The sequence below is a fragment of the Dendrobium catenatum genome, unplaced genomic scaffold (genome assembly GCF_001605985.2).
Source record: "Dendrobium catenatum unplaced genomic scaffold, ASM160598v2 fragScaff_scaffold_1125, whole genome shotgun sequence".
NCBI lineage: Eukaryota > Viridiplantae > Streptophyta > Magnoliopsida > Asparagales > Orchidaceae > Dendrobium > Dendrobium catenatum.
Genome location: NW_021319587.1, coordinates 1,142,263 through 1,162,002, shown reverse-complemented (window position 1 = coordinate 1,162,002; position 19,740 = coordinate 1,142,263). Strand labels below are relative to the sequence as shown.

At 39.1% G+C, this 19,740-nt stretch overlaps 1 protein-coding gene across 1 annotated transcript in view; it reads left to right on the top strand.

Annotated features, from left to right (window-relative positions):
• The first annotated feature begins 269 nt into the window (after positions 1–269).
• Positions 270–19,740, top strand: part of LOC110095580 — a 32,150-nt gene continuing 12,679 nt past the window's right edge. Inside the window, exon 1 of the mRNA XM_020821179.2 lies at positions 270–848. Coding sequence (XP_020676838.1) covers positions 607–848 — 242 coding nt within the window. The 5' untranslated portion in view covers positions 270–606. The remainder of the gene's footprint in view (positions 849–19,740) is intronic.

Sequence of the window (19,740 nt, the reverse complement as noted above, 5' to 3'; positions counted from 1 at the left end):
ACGTAATAATCTCTCCTATAAGAGAGTGTATATATTCTTATAGTTACTTTAGCTCCGAAGAACTTAATTAAAAATGCTTCTTTGATGAGCTAATTTTCTTTTAAAGAAAAGATAATGCATATATTTATCTAAACTAGAACACAATGAAGATAATATCTTTAATTAGTTGATTATTGGAAGAATATGTGAATTTTTTTGTTTAATAAAATAAATAAAAAAGAGAGGAAATAAATATATAACGAAAATGCCCTGCATAAAATGGGCGAAGGGCTATCCATACTTGCTCTCGTTTCATTTTCCGAGTTTCTGGGCTGAGCCGAGCGCGAAGAGAAGCGGTAGGAAGAAGACGAATCCTTCGCACTTATTTGTTTGCCATCTCTTTCATGCCTTTCTTGGACCTCGCATCGCCTGGCTCGCTCTGTTTTCTGCTTTTCCTCTCCCGCAGATCGAGAAAACCAGCAGTTGTTCCCATTTGATGCGAGCCTTCTGCCCTCTTTGTCGTTCACCTTCTCCGCCTTTCATGGGGGGAAGAGATTTGGTCCATTTGGAGTTGGCGTTAGAGGTTTACTGTTTCTGAGGATTCGAGAGGTGGGTTTTTCATCGTAGATGGGCACTAATGTGAATCTGTCGGGTAAGGAGGATGGGAACCAGGGAGGCTCTTCGTCGCAGCAGGGAGGAGGTGGAGGGGCTGGTGGTGACACAGCCTCTAGTGGCCTAAGAACTAGCAACGGCACGGCGGCGAAGATGACGGCTACGGCGGCTTCGTCGCAAGCGCTGAAACACGACCCGGGGCTTACCGTGGATTGGAACGCCGAGGAGCAGGCGACTTTGGAAGAGATGTTGAGCAGGTGTGCCTCTCTTTCAAAGAATTATATATATTTTTTTCATGCTCTCGTACTGCTCCGGAGTGAATTGGAAGTGAGTACGATGTTTCTATTTTATTTAATTTTTTTAGGTTTTTTAAAATCTTGGTATTGTTTCCATGAATCTGGATACCTACTGAGTTGCTTTTCGAATTTTGTGTTTCTTTGCTCTATTCACTTTTCAAGACTGCTATTTGTTATGCCCCTTGTGTATGGAATCCCGGCTGGGAAAAATTGGCCATTATACTCTCTGTATTCTTATGCAAATGGCTATTGTTTACTGATAGGTTTCTTGGTTCAAAGTGTTCATCGAATTTTTGCTTATAATTAAGCTATGAAATGTTACACCCTAGATTTGGAAAAAGCGCTGCGTCTCGACAACAGGGACACGGGATGTAAAGAATGGATTAATATGAACTTATGAGAGAAAACTCATAAGCCAAGATTAATTGAATTTGTTCTGAGTTCATGAGTAAAAAAATTAAATATGTATAATTATAAATAGTAATGCAAGTATAAGAATAGCAAAATAATTAATATTTTATTGCATCAATAAATTCTTTAATAATGGTTTATCGTGGACAAAACAACAACAACTAATGGAAAAGGAAATGGAAGAACTATCATATAAATAATAGCTACCCAAAATTCAACAAAAGTCTGAGTAAAAACTATTACGTAAGCTCAAGTATTGAAGGAAATAACTAATGTTGAATGGTCTGCTTTTGGCATGACATGGGACATGCAATAATTTACAATAGAATAATATCATAAGGAATGTCATCATATCATTAGGTTTTAATTATATTGCTTGACATAAATGAGTAGTATCATATATTTCAAGATGATTTTCAATTTGGTGATGCTCATGATAATTTGCATGATAAACTGTAAGCATCGCATTTTCATGCTAACATAATCATGCGCAAACTCATCCAATATATTCCTCTCTCTCTCTCTAAGTATATATATATTATATATCCTATATATATATATATTATATATATATATATATATATATATATATTATATTATCATTATATTTTTATATATCTACAGTCAAATTTATTGTAATACACTAAATCAGAATGGTATGCACCAACTTATAAAAATTCAATGATTTTCAAAAGAGTCGTTTCTCTAAGGACTATTTAGTCTGACCAACCAAATCCAAAATGGTTTTATTGACTTAATATATTCATTGCAAGCAAACATACATGTTTTATTTATAATAAATAAGTATTTAGCTGGTATTTTACTCAATATGATCATTACTAGCTTCATAATAAAAATATGATTTACATAATTTAGATTTATTGCAGTTAATTAAGATAATGTTTATTGGGCAATTCTTGATAACATATGAAACCTTTAAATAATTTATGTAATAATCAAACATGAGAAAACTATCTACATGAGATGATATTTCATTATGAGTATTAGATAAGATATATGTAATCTTTTTGACAATAACTGAATCTGAATGACATGAATAGCAACCTACAAAATATTTAAGAAGCGTATTACAATCATCAAGGATAATGTCCCTAACAAAGAAGGGTACATTTATCCTCTAAGAAATAAATGTTATGTACCGGAAAGTGAACGTTATGAAACTCCAATTTAATTGATATAAACAAGCTCTTTATTAAACGTTATATAAATAAACTACTATTGAAAATTGAAAGCTAATTAATACAATTCCAACTTAATCCACATAAGTTACTCATAGACGATCTATGCTTATTACCACAACAACAACATCAAGCCTTTATCGCACTATGTGGAGTCGGCTACATGAATCTTTTTTCTCATTGTATCTTGTTAAGAGTCAAATTCTCATTTAAATCTAATAAAGAAATGTCATTTCTAATATTTTCTATCCAAGTCTTTTTTAGGTCTACCTTTACCTTTCTTAAAATAGGCCAAATCTAATTCATCTACTTCCTAACCGGATCATTTGAAGGCCGCCATTTTATGTGACCAAACCATCTAAGGCGACTCTTTCTAATCTTATTTTCCATTGGAGCTACTCCAACATTTTCTTGATCTATGCTTATTACCAGTTAAATAAAATAAATCTTTAAAATCTAGAATTTAATCATAGAATTCATCTTAAAATAAATTAAACCACAAATGAGGATGTGCAATAGCTCAACCATTAACGATGTTTTAAAATTGAGAAATTTTTTGACATCAAAAGTGTTATAAAAAGGACCAAGGAAATGATTGAAGTTGACTAATATGATGAAGCCTATTGTTGGCTGATCTGATAAAGCCTACTGTAGTTTCAATAAATCTCTAAACTTATGAGTAAAAAGAACAAGGAAAAACACAATTTCAACAAATGGAGAAGAGGAAGATAGAGAAAGAGAGTAGGAAGAAGACAGCTTAATATTTGCAATTCTCTGTTGAAGAGGTGTGGAAGACTATTGACACTTGCGATTGAAAAGCGGCGAAGAGGAGCTCATTGTTTCACTTGATTGGTCTAAGGAGATGACTGTGAGGGTGGAAGACAGAGGGACGGTCGTCAGTGGCTTGGGAGGAAGGAAAACAAGAGAGAGGTGGGGCACTTTAGCAATTAATCTTCTTAAATCACGAGCAAAGGTGATGAGGTAAGTGAATTTTTTTGCGTTAATAGTGTCAAATATAATCGCACAATTCTTGCTATGAGTGGGCTGTGGCGGGAGTGTGATTTGTTGGCAGCATTTGCATGGAGGGGTTTGATTTGGGGCTAATTTGCTCTTGTCAGTTCCTTACAAGAAACATTGTGGTCTGTTATAGTGGCTATGGTTTAAAATTTGTAATTTTAACTAGGTTTCATGTTCCATGCTTTTAAATTGTTGGAATTTAGAACTCATTTCGGTACTGGTTTAAGGTTGGAGGAAAAAGTCAATGGCTTGGAGTTCAAATGTTTAGTCCGTGGGTATGCAGAATGTGGAGTGGGGCATGAGTACTTTTTATATTTTCACATTTTGAGATTTGTGTATCTTTCATTTTTGAATGTGTTTTTGGTTAATTTTCTTATCCTTTCCATCTTTTTCTCTAGTTGTTCTATACGTCTGTTTTCATTCTGAATTTTGTTAAGGTGTTCAAAATTGTTTGTCCTTTTACAGGTTACAATCATCTTATTGTCTTTTATATTAATTTTTATCAATTTTTCTGTATGTGTTTTCTTAAGCATGCAGCTGATAGTCCAGAATAAGGCGTTGTGGTTGGCATTAGTATCACAACTTCTAGTTAATTATCTACTACTTTTTTTTTTGTCCAAATGATTTTGCTTGGAAAAGTCTCTAAAAAATTGGAGTTCGAATATTTCCCCTCTAAACAAAATTTGAGTTCAATGTGCTTATAGGAAAGAACTTTATAATTGTTCAAAGAACATTCAACCCTTGTTTTGTCTAGGTGCATGCTCATTCTGCATTTTGGTATTCTTGTTGTTTTATGTGGAATTCATGCTTCAAACTAAATGTTGTCGTCGTGTTTAAAAGGTGCATCTGCTAGCATGTTTGAGGGAGTGAGCATCATTTTATTTGTTAGGACATATGAGGGTATTGAATTTAGTCTTACATTAAATAATTAAGAAGTACATTTGAATATAAATGCTAAGTGGTTGATCCTCACTTATTGGTTTAAGTTTTTGGGTTGAAACTGAGCTTAACCACACGAGTATCTTGTCCGTATTTAGTCCCTCTTTGGTTAATATGCTCCCTAATATGATGAGGACATCAATAGAAGATTCCAGCGCGTCTATCACAGGAGACATCGCAGATCGACGACCACGATCAGGAGCTTTGTACCTCTACATGGGAGTTTAGTGAGTTGTAGCTCGAAGGGCATATGTGTTTTTTATTTTTCTTCGTTGTTGAGGCCTATATATAGTGGTCCTAGTCTTTGTATTGGATTTTCAATGATTGCTTAAAAAAATTTCAGAATTTATTTCTCTCGAGCTTGTGAGTTCTTGAGTTGTGAAGTCCCAAGTGCGAGCAAAGCAATACCCACCAGTCGCGGAGGTGCTCTGGGCTCGTGGTTCGACTTTTCCCTCGTTTCAAACCGCCGACCATCCCCTCACCTTGGTGTCTAGCCGCCGGTTGCCCCATCCCCACCACCGGGCTAGTCTTTTTCCCCCCACCATCCTCTCCAATCCTCCCTTAACCGATCCCTCCTCCACCCCCAAGCCACCGGACAACCCTTCCACCGGTCCAGCCGCCGGCCTCCACTCTTCAAACGCTGGTACCCCTCCCTAGTTTCCCTCTAGCCGCCGACCACCTTGTCCACATGGTTTGAATTTCGAAATTCAAATCACTTAATTACTTCCTAAAATAAACCCCTTGCCATTTAGGAAAGTATCCATATTTGAATTCTAAATACTTTCCTAATGTTAAAACCCAATTAGGAAGCTTCCCAAATTAAATCAAATCTGAAAGTAAAATTCAGATTTGATTTCAATCTATAATTAAATCCCTTGGGCCCACATGCATTGGACCTAGACATATATTTCCCTTCTCCTATGTTTGGTCCGCCTATCTTCCTTTTTCCCCTCACCAATCAACTCCCTAATATAAATTAAATGCTCATTAAACCCTCCTAACCGCCGGCCCCCCTTGGATTATTTTGGGAATAGTTTGGACTTTGGGGATTTAAATCACCCCCTTTCCTCTGTAAAATTCTGAAATAAATTTTAAATTATGTAAAATCTCTTGCCCACTTCCCTAGCCTTAAACCCTAGCCTCCCTTCCCCTTTTCCCTCTACCCTAGAAACCATCACCGTCGGCCCTTCCCTTCCTTCCCCCTTTTCTAAACGCGGGCTCCTCCAAGATTCCCACAAAGAAGATTTCCAAGTTCATGGATGGCAGATTCTGCAATAAATCTAAGGAAAAATCGACATCTTGCAATCACCCTTCTTTGATCCCGACTGGGAATTCGAAGATTCCGTCGAAGGCTACGTAGATCGCATACTCTACCATCTCGCCGAGACGATTGACGAACAACGAACTTCCGGACAGTGGCAGCTCATCGGACGCTCACATGTGCTTCCTTCTCCGGCTACTCTCTCGTGGATCAAGACCATCGGAGTCATCACCGTCCTAGTGGATCGCTTAGTTTGCTAAAGATCTCTCTCCGCTAAAGCCCCTCAGAGAGCATGAGTGAGAAAGGGAAACTCGAGGTGAAAGCTCTTGATATTAGCCTGTGGATTATTATTACCAGTACATCTCGCATTATTATATTTTCTAATTTTATTTTAAAGTGATTTGTTCTCTTAAAAGTGTAACTGCATGCCTGAGCAAAATTTCAAAGGATAATTCTTAAAACTATTTCTTACGATTCATTAATCTTAAAGTAGCGAACTTACAATAATTTTATTATTTCCTAAAAATTTTTTGGTTGTTTCACATCATAATGTGGTATCAAAGCCGAAGATTTAATTGGGATTGAATAGTTTATATAGTTTATGGCTTATATGGGTCATGCTCACCATTTAACTTGGCTCGAGCAAAGTTCAAGAGCAGGTGATTCCCATGGGCATTACTATGTGGTTGAATTGACTCTTAGTGTGTGATAGTCGATGACATTAAAAAGCTTCTATTTGCAGGAGAATGATGAATGATGTGAGGTCTCTCACTTAGAGGCAAATTATTAGGGCATAAGAGTGAGTTTAATCTTATATAGATATTTAAAAAAGTTTGTGATATATCGGTCCAGGAGGGATCGGTCCGGTCGGTCCAGCACACGGGACCAACTCGTGTGTATACAAGGCGGAACAAGGAGTTTTGGCCAGGGGGGCTCCCGCCCTCTCTCCAGGTGGGGTGCAGCAGTAATTTGAGGAGGATTTGAGGGGTCATTAGGAGGGAAAATTCAAATGAGGGGTTGTTTAGGTATTTACATAATTATTTAAGTAGGTTATTCTTCCTAGGGTTAGGGTTATATTATGTTTTGGTTGAATTTAGTTTGTTCTAGGTTGTGAGGGCTCTAGCCAACGACTAGGAATTTAGGAGAGCTGGATTTTCCTCTCTAATTGAAGATCCATTGTATCATGTTGTTTTTCTTTCATATTTCCTATAATAAAAATTTTTCTTGGTGTGTTTTTTCCATTTTCTCTTGTAGTTTGCTGGTTTGGTTGAAAGTTCTTCTATTTCCTATCAAATTGGTATCATAGTGCTTTTTTGGGACTATGGTGGTGAAGAAGATGGAGGTGTTGGCAAGCGAGATGGAAAATCTCAAGGATGGAGCGGAGGAAAGATATTTCGGCATGGAAGGGAGGCTTTATCCATAGAGAGACGCTTTGGAAATATAGAAGACATGATGAAGAAGTTGAACGAAATGCAGTCAAAAGCATCTCCGGTAGTTTCGAGGGCTGAACCAAAGGAGAAGGAGATTCCGGAGGACGATGATGAGTAAAGGGTGTTTTCCATCAAGGAGCGCCATGGGGACCTCCGTTGGTGGGCGGATCAGAGTATTCTAAAGGATGGACAACAAAGAGGAGGGAGGTTGAACCCTTTGGAAGACTGCCCGGGCATGGGGAGAGGTGGAATGGAGGAGATCATGATTAGGTAGAGCCATGAGGTTCAAATTAACCAAAGAAGGAAAGGAGGGAATCACACCACCACTACACGGGAGGAACTAACAAAGGGAGAAAACCTTTGGGTATGGATGTGAGATCGAGAATGCTAAAGATGCAGATTTTTGAAGAGTAAGATGCTCAGGGTTGGGTGTACTGGGTGGAGTGTTATTTTGCTATCAATGGGCTAATAGAAAGGGGGAAAAACTCATGGTAGCGGGCCTATGTGTGGAGGGAAAAGCCCTAGCTTGGTTTCAGTGGAGGGAGGCTAGATATCTGATCCATTCATAGGGGGAATTTAAAGAGTATTTGTTGTAATATTTTCGAGCCATTCGGGAAGGAGACCTCCATGAACAATTCTATGCCCTAACTCAAGAGGGGACAATCATGGAGTATTAGGAGACGTTTTAGCTGCTATTGAGAAGACTGAGAGGAATTTCCAAGGAAGGGTTGGAAGGGAATTTCATGAAGGGGCTTAGGGAGGACATACGAGCTGAGCTTAGGGTACTTAGACCTAGAGCGCCGAAAGAAACGATAGAGCTTGCTCAGAGGATGGAGGAAAAAATTGGAGGGAGAAGGCCATTAGGAGCAACATCATAGGAGGAGCTTATAAGAGTACCTCTACGACTCTAGCACTGAGAAACTAAATGGTGTCGTTTCTGAGGGAAGCACTGATGGAGAGGGGCACTGAAGTTCACCTTGGAGGCAACTTCAAGCGCTTTACAGAAGCGGAGGTGCAGGATAGGCGGGCAAAAGAGTTATGTTTCAGATGTGATGAGACACTAGGCGTAGGTGTAAGGACCGAACTCTTCGGGTTCTCACCATCTGTGATGACGAGGAAGTTGAGGAGAGAGGTGGGAACAAGGCATCGGTGGAGGAGAAAAGCTGCATTTAGATATGATAGAGGTCTCTTTGAACTTAGTGGTGAGATTAACTCTGAATCACACTATCAAAGTGAGAAGAGAGACAATAGACAAGGAGGTAGTGGTGTTGATAGACAGTGGAGCTACCAACAACTTCATCTCCAACCAGGTCATAGATTAATTAGGGGTGAAACTGGTGGACATAGGGTGCTATGGGGTGATGATGGCACTGGGAAGGTGGAGATAGGGGTAGGCGATGGTTCTGATCATGCAGGGAGTCCAGGTGAGAGAGGATTTTTTCTCATTGGAGTTATAGGGAGCACTAATGTCATCCAGGGGATGAGATGACTGCAAACCTTGGGGGATACCAAGGTCAATTGGGGAACGTTGTTGATGGAATTGCTGGTGGAAGGGAGAAGGGTGGTGATTAAGGGAGATGCAGGGCTCTCCAAATCTATGTTGTCTCTTAAAACCATGGTAAGGGCCATACAGGAGGTGGGAGGAGAATTTTTGGTGGAGCTAAATAACTTAAAAGAGATCAGAGGGGAGGAAGTGGGGACATTCCTCTTTCAATACAGTCGCTCATATAACAATTTAGTGGGGTTTTCAACCACCTTAGAGGTTGCCACCAAAGAGAGAGCAGGAGCATGCCATCACTTTGAAGGAGAGGGTGTCACTGATTAGTGTCATGCCTTATCGCTTAGCTTATATCCAAAAGGATGAGATTGAGAAGCTGATCCGAGGATGTTGGAGGCATTGATCATCATGTTGAACATGAGTCCTTTTTTTAGCCTATTTCTACTAGTTAAGAAGAAGAATAGAAGATGGAGATTTTGTGTGGACTATCGGGCCCTAAATAAGGAGACTATGCCTGACAAGTTTCCTATTCCAATGATAGATGAGTTGCTTGATGAGTTATGTGGAGAAGTGGTGTTCATGAAAATAGACTTGAATTTTGGGTACCATCAGCTCAGGATGAGAGAGAAAAATATCCCGAATATGACATTCAGGATATATGAGGGAAACTGTGAGTTCTTGGTGATGCTGTTTGGCCTCGCCAACGCTTCCGCTACATTCCAATCCCTTACAAATAGGTGTTCCAACCATACCTAAGGAAATTTCTCTTGGTGTTCTTTGATGACATCTTGTTGTACAACATATCAGATGAGGAACATTTAGAGCACTGGAGGGTGGTCTTAGAGATATTACAGGAGCATCAGCTTATGGCCAATATGAAGAAGTGTTGAGCTGAGGGGTTTCCTAGGATTGATTGGGTACTACAAGAGATTTGTGAGGGGATATATTACCATAGCTTGCCCTCTGATAGAGCAGCTGAGGAACGATAACTTTTTTGTGGGGAGAGGCAATTACCCAGGTTTTTGAGAGATTTAAGAAGACCATGACCACAATATCGGTCCTGGCCCTACCAGTTTTTAACCAAACTTTATGTAGAGATTAAGTGTTCATGCAGAATCATAAGCCCATAGCTTACTTCAGCCAAATGTTGATAGCCATAGCTAGGTTGAAATCATTCTATGAAAGGGAGTTGATGGCCATTATGTTAGCTATTCAGAAGTGGCAACCTAACTTGTTGAACTGATATTTCATTGTTAGAACAGATCTGAGGAGTTTGAATTACCTGTCGGAGCAGAGGATAATGACTGAGGAGCATCAGAGGTGGTTTTCAAAGCTGTTGGGCTATGACTTTAAGATCCTCTATAGGCTAGGGTTAGAAACAAGTTGGCTTGTGCCTTGTCAAGATGCTTGGGGGAGCTTCATGATTTAGCCATTTTGATTCTATTGATGCTGAATTAGGGGGCTATTAAGAAGGAGAGTGTGAAGGGTGAGGAGCTGGGAAGGATTATAACAGATCTACTGAGGGATGAGAGTAGCCACCCGGGCTATTCCCTAAAGGGGGTGAGACTGCTGTACCAGGGAAGATTTGTGTTGCCACGGACCTCAGTCCATATTCCACACCTACTGTAGGAATTTATGGGAGCACTGTTGGGGGCCATTTGGGTGTGCAGAAGATATAAAGAGATTGGAAGCAGAGTTGTACTAGAAGGGGATGCACCAGGATATAGAGGAGATTTGAGGTATGCTAGATTAACAAATACATGGCCATGGTTCCAGAGGAATTACTTCAACCTCTAGCTCTTCCAGACAGGTGTGGGAGGAGGTCACCATGGATTTTATAGATTGATTACCTCGATTTGAGGGGTTTACAGTGATTTTGGTGATGGTTGAAAGGTTGACCAAGGATGCTCATTTCATTCGCCTACGACATCATCACACGGAAGTGACAGTGGTAACAACATTCATTAGAGAGGTGATCAGACTGCCTGAGATACTAGAGTTTATAGTGTCCGATAGAGATAAGGTGTTTCTCAGCCTTTTTTGGAGGGAGTTGTTTAGGATGCATGGGACAGTGCTGAAGTGGAGCACCGCGTCCCACCCCCAGACAAAAGGACAGATAGAGGTGGTAAATGGGAGCTTGAAAATGTACATGCAATGCTTTGTTTTAGAGACACCTCAGTTATGGGCTAAGTGACTAGCATGGGCAGAGTACTAGTACAACACTTCATATCATTTGATTTCATAGATGACTCCTTTCAAAGTGTGGTACGATAGGGACCCATCTCAATTAGTTTATTTTGGGTAGAGGGATAGAGTTTTTGATGAATTGAAAAGGCACCTGCTGAGGGCTCAACAAATCATGAAGAAGCAAACAGATGGGCGTAGGAAGTACGTCCACTTTGAGATAAGGGATAGAGTATACTAGAACCTTCGCCCCTACATACAAAGGATGGTAGCTAACAGGAGGAATGAGAAGCTGGCTCCGAGGTACTTTAGCCCTTATGAGATACTAGAGAGGCTTGGAGCAGTGGCATATCGTTTAAGGTTACCCTCAACCACTACCATGCATCCAGTGTTCTACGTGTCACAGTTAAGGAGAGTTATTAGGGAGCATGTATCTAGTTAAGAGTTACCTGGGACACTGACAGAGGATTTGGATGTGGTATTATAACCACTGGAGCTGAAAGGGGTACGACAAGGAGAGGATGGGCTCAAGGAAGTTTTGATAAAGTGGAAGAACCAACTAGACTATAATGCCACATGGGAGCCGTACGAAATAGTCAAGTGTCAGTTTTTATCCTTCCACCTTGAGGACATGGTGGACCAGTCCAACCGATCTAACACACGGGACCAGCCCGTGTGTATGCAAGCGAGAACAAGGAGTTTCACCCAGGGGGGCTCCCGCCCTCTCTCTAGGTGGGGTCCAGTAGTAATTAGAGCATGATTTGAGGGGTCATGAGGAAAGAAAATTCAAATGAGGGGATGTATATGGATTTGCATGATTGTTGTTTGCTTTAAGTAAGTTATTCTCTCTACGTTAGTGTTATGTTATATTTTGACTGATTTAGTTTGTTCTTGGTTTTGAGGGCTCTAGCCAGCAGATAGGGATTTGAGAGAGCTGGATCTTCGTCCCCAATTGAAGATTCATTGTATCCTGTTGTTTTTCTTTCATATTTCTTATAATAAAAAAATTCGTGGTTTGTTCTTCTTCCCAATTTCTCTTATGATTCGCTGATTTGGTTGAAACTTCTTCTACTTCCTATCAATATGTTGGTGTTGAAATACAAAGTGGTTGGCCCCTTACTGATAGACTTAAGTTTTTTGTTTTAAAAATGAGGTTAACCACTAATGTATCTTACCCAACTTTAGTTGCCCTTTGATTCTCATGCTCTGTAACACACTCCTATTTTCAATCTTCATGTTTGATTCCAAAAGTAGTTGGTGAAGTGAGCTGGTTGTATTACTTGTACTTTTTGAAAAGTAAATGAGGTGATTTCTTGATCCGACCAACCACTCAACATTATTGCTTAAGCTCATAAAGACAGGCTAAAATGAATTGGTAAAGGTTTTGATATTTTTATTGGAGGTTCTTTGATCTATCAATCAATTAAAAGGTACCATCAACATTGTTTCACGGTCTAGAAAACTTCAGTCTCCTACTTGATGTTCCACAAGATTTTCCTTTGCTTTTTTCCCCCTTATTATCTGGACAATAACAAAGTTCTTTTCTCTGCATTCGTTTTGCTTTAACGACCTTCAGGTTTGCTGTTTTGGGATTGATCCTATGTAGGGGTACGGAAACTGCTTGCAGTTTTTGCCTATGTTCTGCTCTAGGATAGGAAGCAGCCTTTCATATTTCTTCTATAGAAACAAACCACAAAGAAAATTGTAGGGGACGCAGCCAACAGTATATGAAATAACAGCAATACAGCACCAGCAGCAAGCAATTTCGGCCAGCAAACAGGCTAGGCAATTGGCAAAGCTACAGTGCTGGGGAAGCTGACTACAAGAGAGCAGCAGCTGCTGCGATTTGCTATACCCAAGACTATAGCTGCCAGCGGTATGTACTTGGTCGGTTTTGATGATTTGGCTTATGAATTAGCTAAATCAATTGATTTCAATTTTAAGATTTAGAAAATTGAATCGATTAAATTATTTTTTAAACAAAATTAAATAGAACCAAATCAAACTTTAGTTTGTTCGATTCGGATCAGTTTTGGATAAATCAAAATATGATTAACTTTAATAATGAACTTAATTATCATTAGCTTAAATAACATGCATTGAGAAAGAGAACAAAGTAAACTTTGCTAAAATTTATAATTTTGACATGTGGAATAAGTAATATTAACGTTGATATTTCTATCACTTATGTATTTATAGTTCATGAACTTTATTGATTTAGTATAATTTGATTTATTTTACAGAAGCAAAAATCAAACGAATAACTAAAAACTAAATAGTCAAAATTACAATCAATAAGCGAACAATTATTTTATCAACCTAACCAAATCAATCAAATAACATTGGTTTGATTCAATTTTTCAATTTTAACCAAAGAATGCACACCACCAATTGCTACGGTTTTACTATAGTACTTGGAAGAAATAACGACTTGTAGACTGGCTGAAGGAATTCAGAAGAGAAGAAAGAGGAAGATTTTTGTGGGAGATTCTAATTGATTTATGCTAATTTTCAAGTTTATAAATAGGTAATTATAGTAGAGATTGTTATAATCGACTTCCTAAACTACTCCACAAAGAAATAAAAATTCTATACATAAATAATCAACTAGATTAGTGCAAGAATTATATTAATTTGAGTTTAAATTAAGTACAAATTATTCAAACAATTTAAAAAAACTCAAATTGTGATTGACAATCTAAACACTCATATGGACTCTTGGCGAAATCCTATTTGTTCCAAGTTCCAACTATGTGATTTGAGGCTGTCAGTCGTCTCCATAAAAAAACCTGACTCTTAAAGTTTCAACAAACATGATATCTTCTACCTTTACATATTATAACGTCTAAATCATGATCATAGGCGATATAATTGATCATTTGGTAGATTCGATCCTTAGGTCACGGGTCAACAATTTTAGTAGATTTCATGTGTGAAATTATAACTTTAGGCAAGGTAATATTGACTTTTTTAGCTTCTCGGTTATACCACTTTGTTGTCTTTAATAATTGATCTCTTAGTAAGTTTCTAAGAGATTTTATAAAGTTCTTTTGAATGCTAAAAGCCTCTTCGATATCAATTTATTATGACGCTGTCAGATATTAAAAATACTTGATTACTTTAATTAGAGCAATGGTTGTTATGTTTTCCCTCTATAATGCATACATGATGTTGACATGTCATAGAAATAATAAATTCAACTCCATTAAGAAATTTAGCTATTAATTATTTCCATAAAAAAACTTTATTGCATCAAAGCCTGTTGAATTTTAATATCTTATAATTAAAAGAATATCATTAAAATCCACTTATGAATGTGGATGTGGGCTCCGAAAATTCGGCCCCGGCCTCCGCCCGCTTTTTCTTTTTATATTCGGCGAGGGGAGTTTTAACAGAATAAGTTTCGGGGTAAATTTTGGAAGGCAGATAGGTTTGTAGATAAAACACTACCCAGAGATTTCGCCCTCATTTTGCGAGGACTTTATGATCTGAGTTATGGTTTCCTATAGGCGCAAGCCCCTATAGTTAATTACCCCTCCCGATCACGAGAGAGAACTTTCGATTAAGGTTAGTCGTCAATCAGATACGTAGAGTATACATGTTATCTGGTATATAGTAGCAGCAATGAGTATTGGTATTGAGGATTGGGAGTTTGGAATTTGAAGGGTTTGGATATTGGGAAATTTGGAGGGTTTGATATTTAAAACTTGAAATTTCACCATCTTACACTTAAAGCGGATGGTGGGGGAATGGATGATGGACCCGATCAAGATCCCATGGTTTCGTCGTCTTGGGCCATCGTGGTCCCTAGTCTACTTAGTTAGAGGAGGCAGTCGACCCAACCTGACAGAAGGATCCTTGTCGGCAGCCATGGGTTGCTTCGTCCAAGGGGACCTTGTAGACCGGGGGTGAATATTTGCCTAAGGGGACAAATTTGAATCCACCTTAGCTAACAGAGGGCTTTGTGCCCTATCGATCACATTCTATTGATTCATATCTCAAGGATTTGATGCCAATAAGGAACGTATTGGCTCTGGCCATAACCAGTATTTCGTGGTGCCATTTGGCGGCAAAACCACTCGGTTCAGAGGGCCCCGGGTCATAACCGTTTATCCTGCGGTGCCATTTGGAGGCAAAATCGCCGGTTAGAGGACACGTACCACGTCCTTATTGCAGGAGATTGTTTGAGAATGGATTCTAGTGATATTTTCGACTAGGCATTTAGCTCTTTTATGAGCTGAAGTAAATTTCAATTTATCCACCCCGGCAAACTGTTGCGGAGGGTGGATGGATTTTGCTTTGAGTGATTGATGGATGATTTCAATTTTAAATATGCTGGAATTTAGAATTTGTGGAGTTTGGATTTTGAATTGGTATTTGAGGTGACATTTGGAAATATTTGGAATGGACCCCTCCGGCTGGGATTTACATTCAACACGGCCATCATCAGGGTGTTTGGGGTCATTTCTCTATGTTGATTGAGCCTTGTCAACTCAGACAAGCTATTGACCGAGGATCGGATTTCATAGGCTTCATGCCTTTGTTTATGAATTTTCTTTGTTAAAGGCCTTGAAGGCCTAATATGAATGTACAAGATAAATATTTCGGTCGAATTCATGACCGCATATTTATCTGATGATTCGAACACTATCTACTCCTATTTATCTGCCTAGAAGGATCGGGTTTCGTAGGCTTTATGCCTTTGTTTAGTGAATTCTTTTTATTTTAGGCATTGAAGGCCTAATATGAATGTATTGAAACAAATATATCGGTCCCCACAACCGTGTATCTGTTTGATAGTTCGAACCCTGTCGACTCCTATTGATCCGTATAGAATGATCGGGTTTGAACCTGAATTCACTTGTCAACCCGCGCAGCATCCCTAGACGTCACGTGTGTATCAATAACACGCTCGCCGGGGCCCATGCGGGTATTGATTGTATTTACCCCTTTACTGTACCTATGTGTATACAATTTATGGTGCACGTGCAGGGTTTCCTTGAAAGTATTTGTAGACGCCTTATGTCTGCTTGTATAAGTGTTGCAGATCCGGTGGCGTTGGATTTTGATGTTGACTCCCCCTTTCTCAATCACCGGGGAGGTCTTTCTTGAAATCCGTGGCTACTGCCTTGAAAGAGACTCTTTTTAAGATCTTTAATGTAGTGGACTTGTTATATTCGATGTTTGTAGATATCAGAATTAATTTCTTCCTGAGTATAGGATCAAGAAGAAATTTTAGAACACCAGGAAGTTTGGTTCTAATTTATTCAAACATTTCCTCCCTTCTGCCAGGGGTATTCTTTTTCGTACATCGAACTGTCTTTGTACCCGACATGCTAGTGGATTCTGATCACCATTGTTGTAGGCAATATCTGTGCTTGTGCCCACAATGGTTCATTGTACTTACAATACACCTACTGTTGTCATCCACCAGTAGCTCATGCTCATTTGTAGGGATCCGTTGTATCCACTACGAGCTCCAAGGAGTATTCGTAGGAGACCCTCATTTCTTACATCACATCCACCTTTCACCAATCTCAGGTGGGCGTTGATTGTACTTGTGCCTACAGTGGTTCGTTGTGCCTACGAGGTACCCACTGTTGTTATCCACAAGTGGGTTGTATTTGTTTGCAAGGACCCATTGCATCCGCTACGACTTCCTGGAATTGTTCGTAGGAGATTCCATGCATCGAGGTCTTATAACGTACTTTGAGTCACTTTTGATCGTACGAGCGCTCTTGTAATTTGAGTTTCCTCGTGTATGATCCGAGTTTTGTTCTTTGCATATGTTTGAGTCCGAGTTAAGTTTCATTTAGATTTGAGTTCAAACTCAGCATGAGTCTCCCACATTCATTCGAGTCTTCTATTGTCATTCTGGATTCATCCGGATTTGAATCATCAGGAATTTTTTTGCAAGTTCAAATTGATTTGAATTTGGTCCCAATTTGATTTGAGTTCAATTCCAATTTGATTTCATTTTATTTGAATTTGAACTTTAGGAATCAATTAAATTTTGTTCTGATTTAGGTCCTCTGCTCATGTTCAATCAAGTCCAAAGGTCTACTGCTCTTTCTTATTTGAGTCCCGGCTATTGTTCTTTTGAGTCCAAAACAGGTCCAAGTGTGATCGTACATTCACACGAAATTTCGGCAGCCTCCCGGCGTTTCCCCCGTTTAGGGGAAAACTACGAGAAAATTGGGCCTTTCCCACCACGCTAAGAAAAGCGTGTATGGTAGGTGCCCTCTTTCGAGGACACCGCGACCGTGTAAAGTCTTTGTTCCCACCACGCTAAGAAAAGCGTGTATGAGTCTTCTATCGGTGCCTGTTGCAAAAGAAAAAGCAGTTGTTTCCCCGCAAATGCTTATGGGTATCCCCACTTCGTCGTACGCATCGCACCGGGTTCCCTCCTACCACGCTAAGAAAAGCGTGTATAGGTGGTTAGCCGGCTCGTCGCACACGTTGAGGGAAGGATTTGGAACAAAGCGTCGCTCGCCTACCTTGTCGTGGGTGTCACGCCGGTTGCCCCTCCCACCACGCTATGAAAAGCGTGTATAGGCAGACCACCGACTCGACATGCATGCCGAGTTAAGAGAGCAAACAAGGGTTCCAGATATTATACCTTTGGGATCGGCGGACCGGCGGTCTGGCGGTCGTCGACGATGGGGCTCGAGGATCGAGGCAGGAGGAAGCAAGGGATTTCTTTTTATTATTAATTATAATCAATATTAATTACCGTAACAATTAATTAATTATAATCTATAATTAATAATTAATTATATTTAGTAAATTAATTATAACTATAATTAAATAATGACTAATTATAATTAATCAAATAACTATAATTTATAATTAATTACTAAATATTAATTAATGATAATTAATTAATTAATTATAACTATAATTAAATAATAATTAAAGATAATCAATAATTATTATAATTAATAATATATATATATATATTTACTGTATTTGGCCGAAGAAGCTTGCCAAAGGGAGAAAGTTACCTATACAGCAAGCGGGCTCACGTTGTTGCCTCCGATCAAAAATGTCTAACTTTCGATCTGGCAAGCAGGGACGGCGTCGGAGGAGGAGCGAAGCCGATCAGCCCTGGAGGAGCCGGAGAAGCATATGCAAGGGAGAAAGTTAACTCCACAGCCCGCAAGCTCCTGTTCTAGTTCCGATCAAAATGTCGGGACTTCCGTTTCGGCAGGGAAAGTCATCGAAGGATCGGCGTCGAACAGCCAAGGAGGAGTCGGAGGATCGCGCGAAAGGTAGAAAGTTATCTTCACGGACGGCGAGCTGCCGTTCGTTGCTTCCGATCAACCGTTGTAACTTCCGATCCAACTGGGGGAGAAAGAGCGAGAGAGGGAATGTGAGCTCAGGAGCGTGAAAAGAGACCGGAGGTCTCCTTTTCGTGGCCATTTAATGACGCGAGCTCGTCGTGCGAAGTCGTGGGGAGAAAAGACGTCAATCGTGCGAGCGACGTGCGACCTGCTTCGACAACGTGCAAACTGCCTCCACGACGTGCGAGATGGGGGCGGGCAGGTGAGGATTTGATCTTTTTTTTTGTCTTTGCTGGCCACGGTTTAAGGTCAACCGTGGATTTTATATTAAATGTCAAACAGCCCTAGGAATCTAAATACTAATGACACTAATCAATGTCAATTTAATATTTGTTGATAACTTAATCAAAATTCTTCCCTTATTCTTCTTATGTGAGCTATGAGTTTGTGAATGTGAGGCATCTACAATGCATGCATTAACCTATTAAAATTCACATAATGTTCACATCTTAGAAGAAAATGTAAATCAGGTATGCAGCTAGTAGCAAGGTCAAAGATCTAAATAACAAAAGAAAAAAATGCTAAAAACCAATACAAAGATTAGAACAACACTATCTTGGAAATGAGCTCATTAAGCTTAGCTCCCAATGGAACTTTTATGAATCAAGAGTCACAATGGTAGTAAATTAATAGAACAAGCACTAGAGCATTCATCAAATGTATGCATTCACAAATTATTAACACATGTAAAGTTGCAAACTTAAGAATCATGAAATTTTAAGAATCCCTCAGGAGCTATAAGTTTCACCTTCTTAAATAAATCTTAATCCTCCTACAACTTCCTTTCAATTCCCATAAAACCCTAAATCCTTGTTTCCCCCTCACAAACTCCTAATCATCTCCCTCTCTTTACTCCACAAACAAATCCCGTTCTTTAAAATCCCATACAATGTTTCCCTAACAGGTCTTCATCCTTTTCAATTTTATTTCTAGCAACTACATACTCTCTCTATACACTTCCGCAACCCCTTTTTATGCCACATTAAAATAATTCATTAAATATTGAAACTCCTACTAGGCTAATGACCATATGATTTGAAGTGTTGATGGCTTCCTTTGGAGACAGGGACAAATAGAGGGCGGTGGGGCGTGTAGTTGCCTCAAGAGGGAGATGTGCGGTGAGTAATTATGATGATATTGGTGGTTGGTGAGACTAGTTGTTAGGAGGTTTAGTGGTGCACAACAAGAGCGAGTGAGGACAAGGGGCCAATGTGACGTGCTCTTGGATAGGAGAGAAGAGGGACGAGATTGTGAAAATAAATGGTTCTCATCAGGTTTAGGAATTTATTTAATTTTTGGTAGATTTTGATAGATTTAGTTTGATGGTTATCAGTAATTCTTCCAAAAGGTTTTATTTAGCGTTGATTTTTTTTTCAAAACACTACTAGTTAATAATATTGATAGAATTTTATCAAAATGTTAAATACACTAAGAACTGGCAAGATAGGTATATATAGTCGGTTATTCTTATAGTTAATTATTAATGGATATATATATTATAATAATTATATTATATATATATATATATATATGTTTGGTCGAGCTTTTTGAATATGTAACTATAGATATGG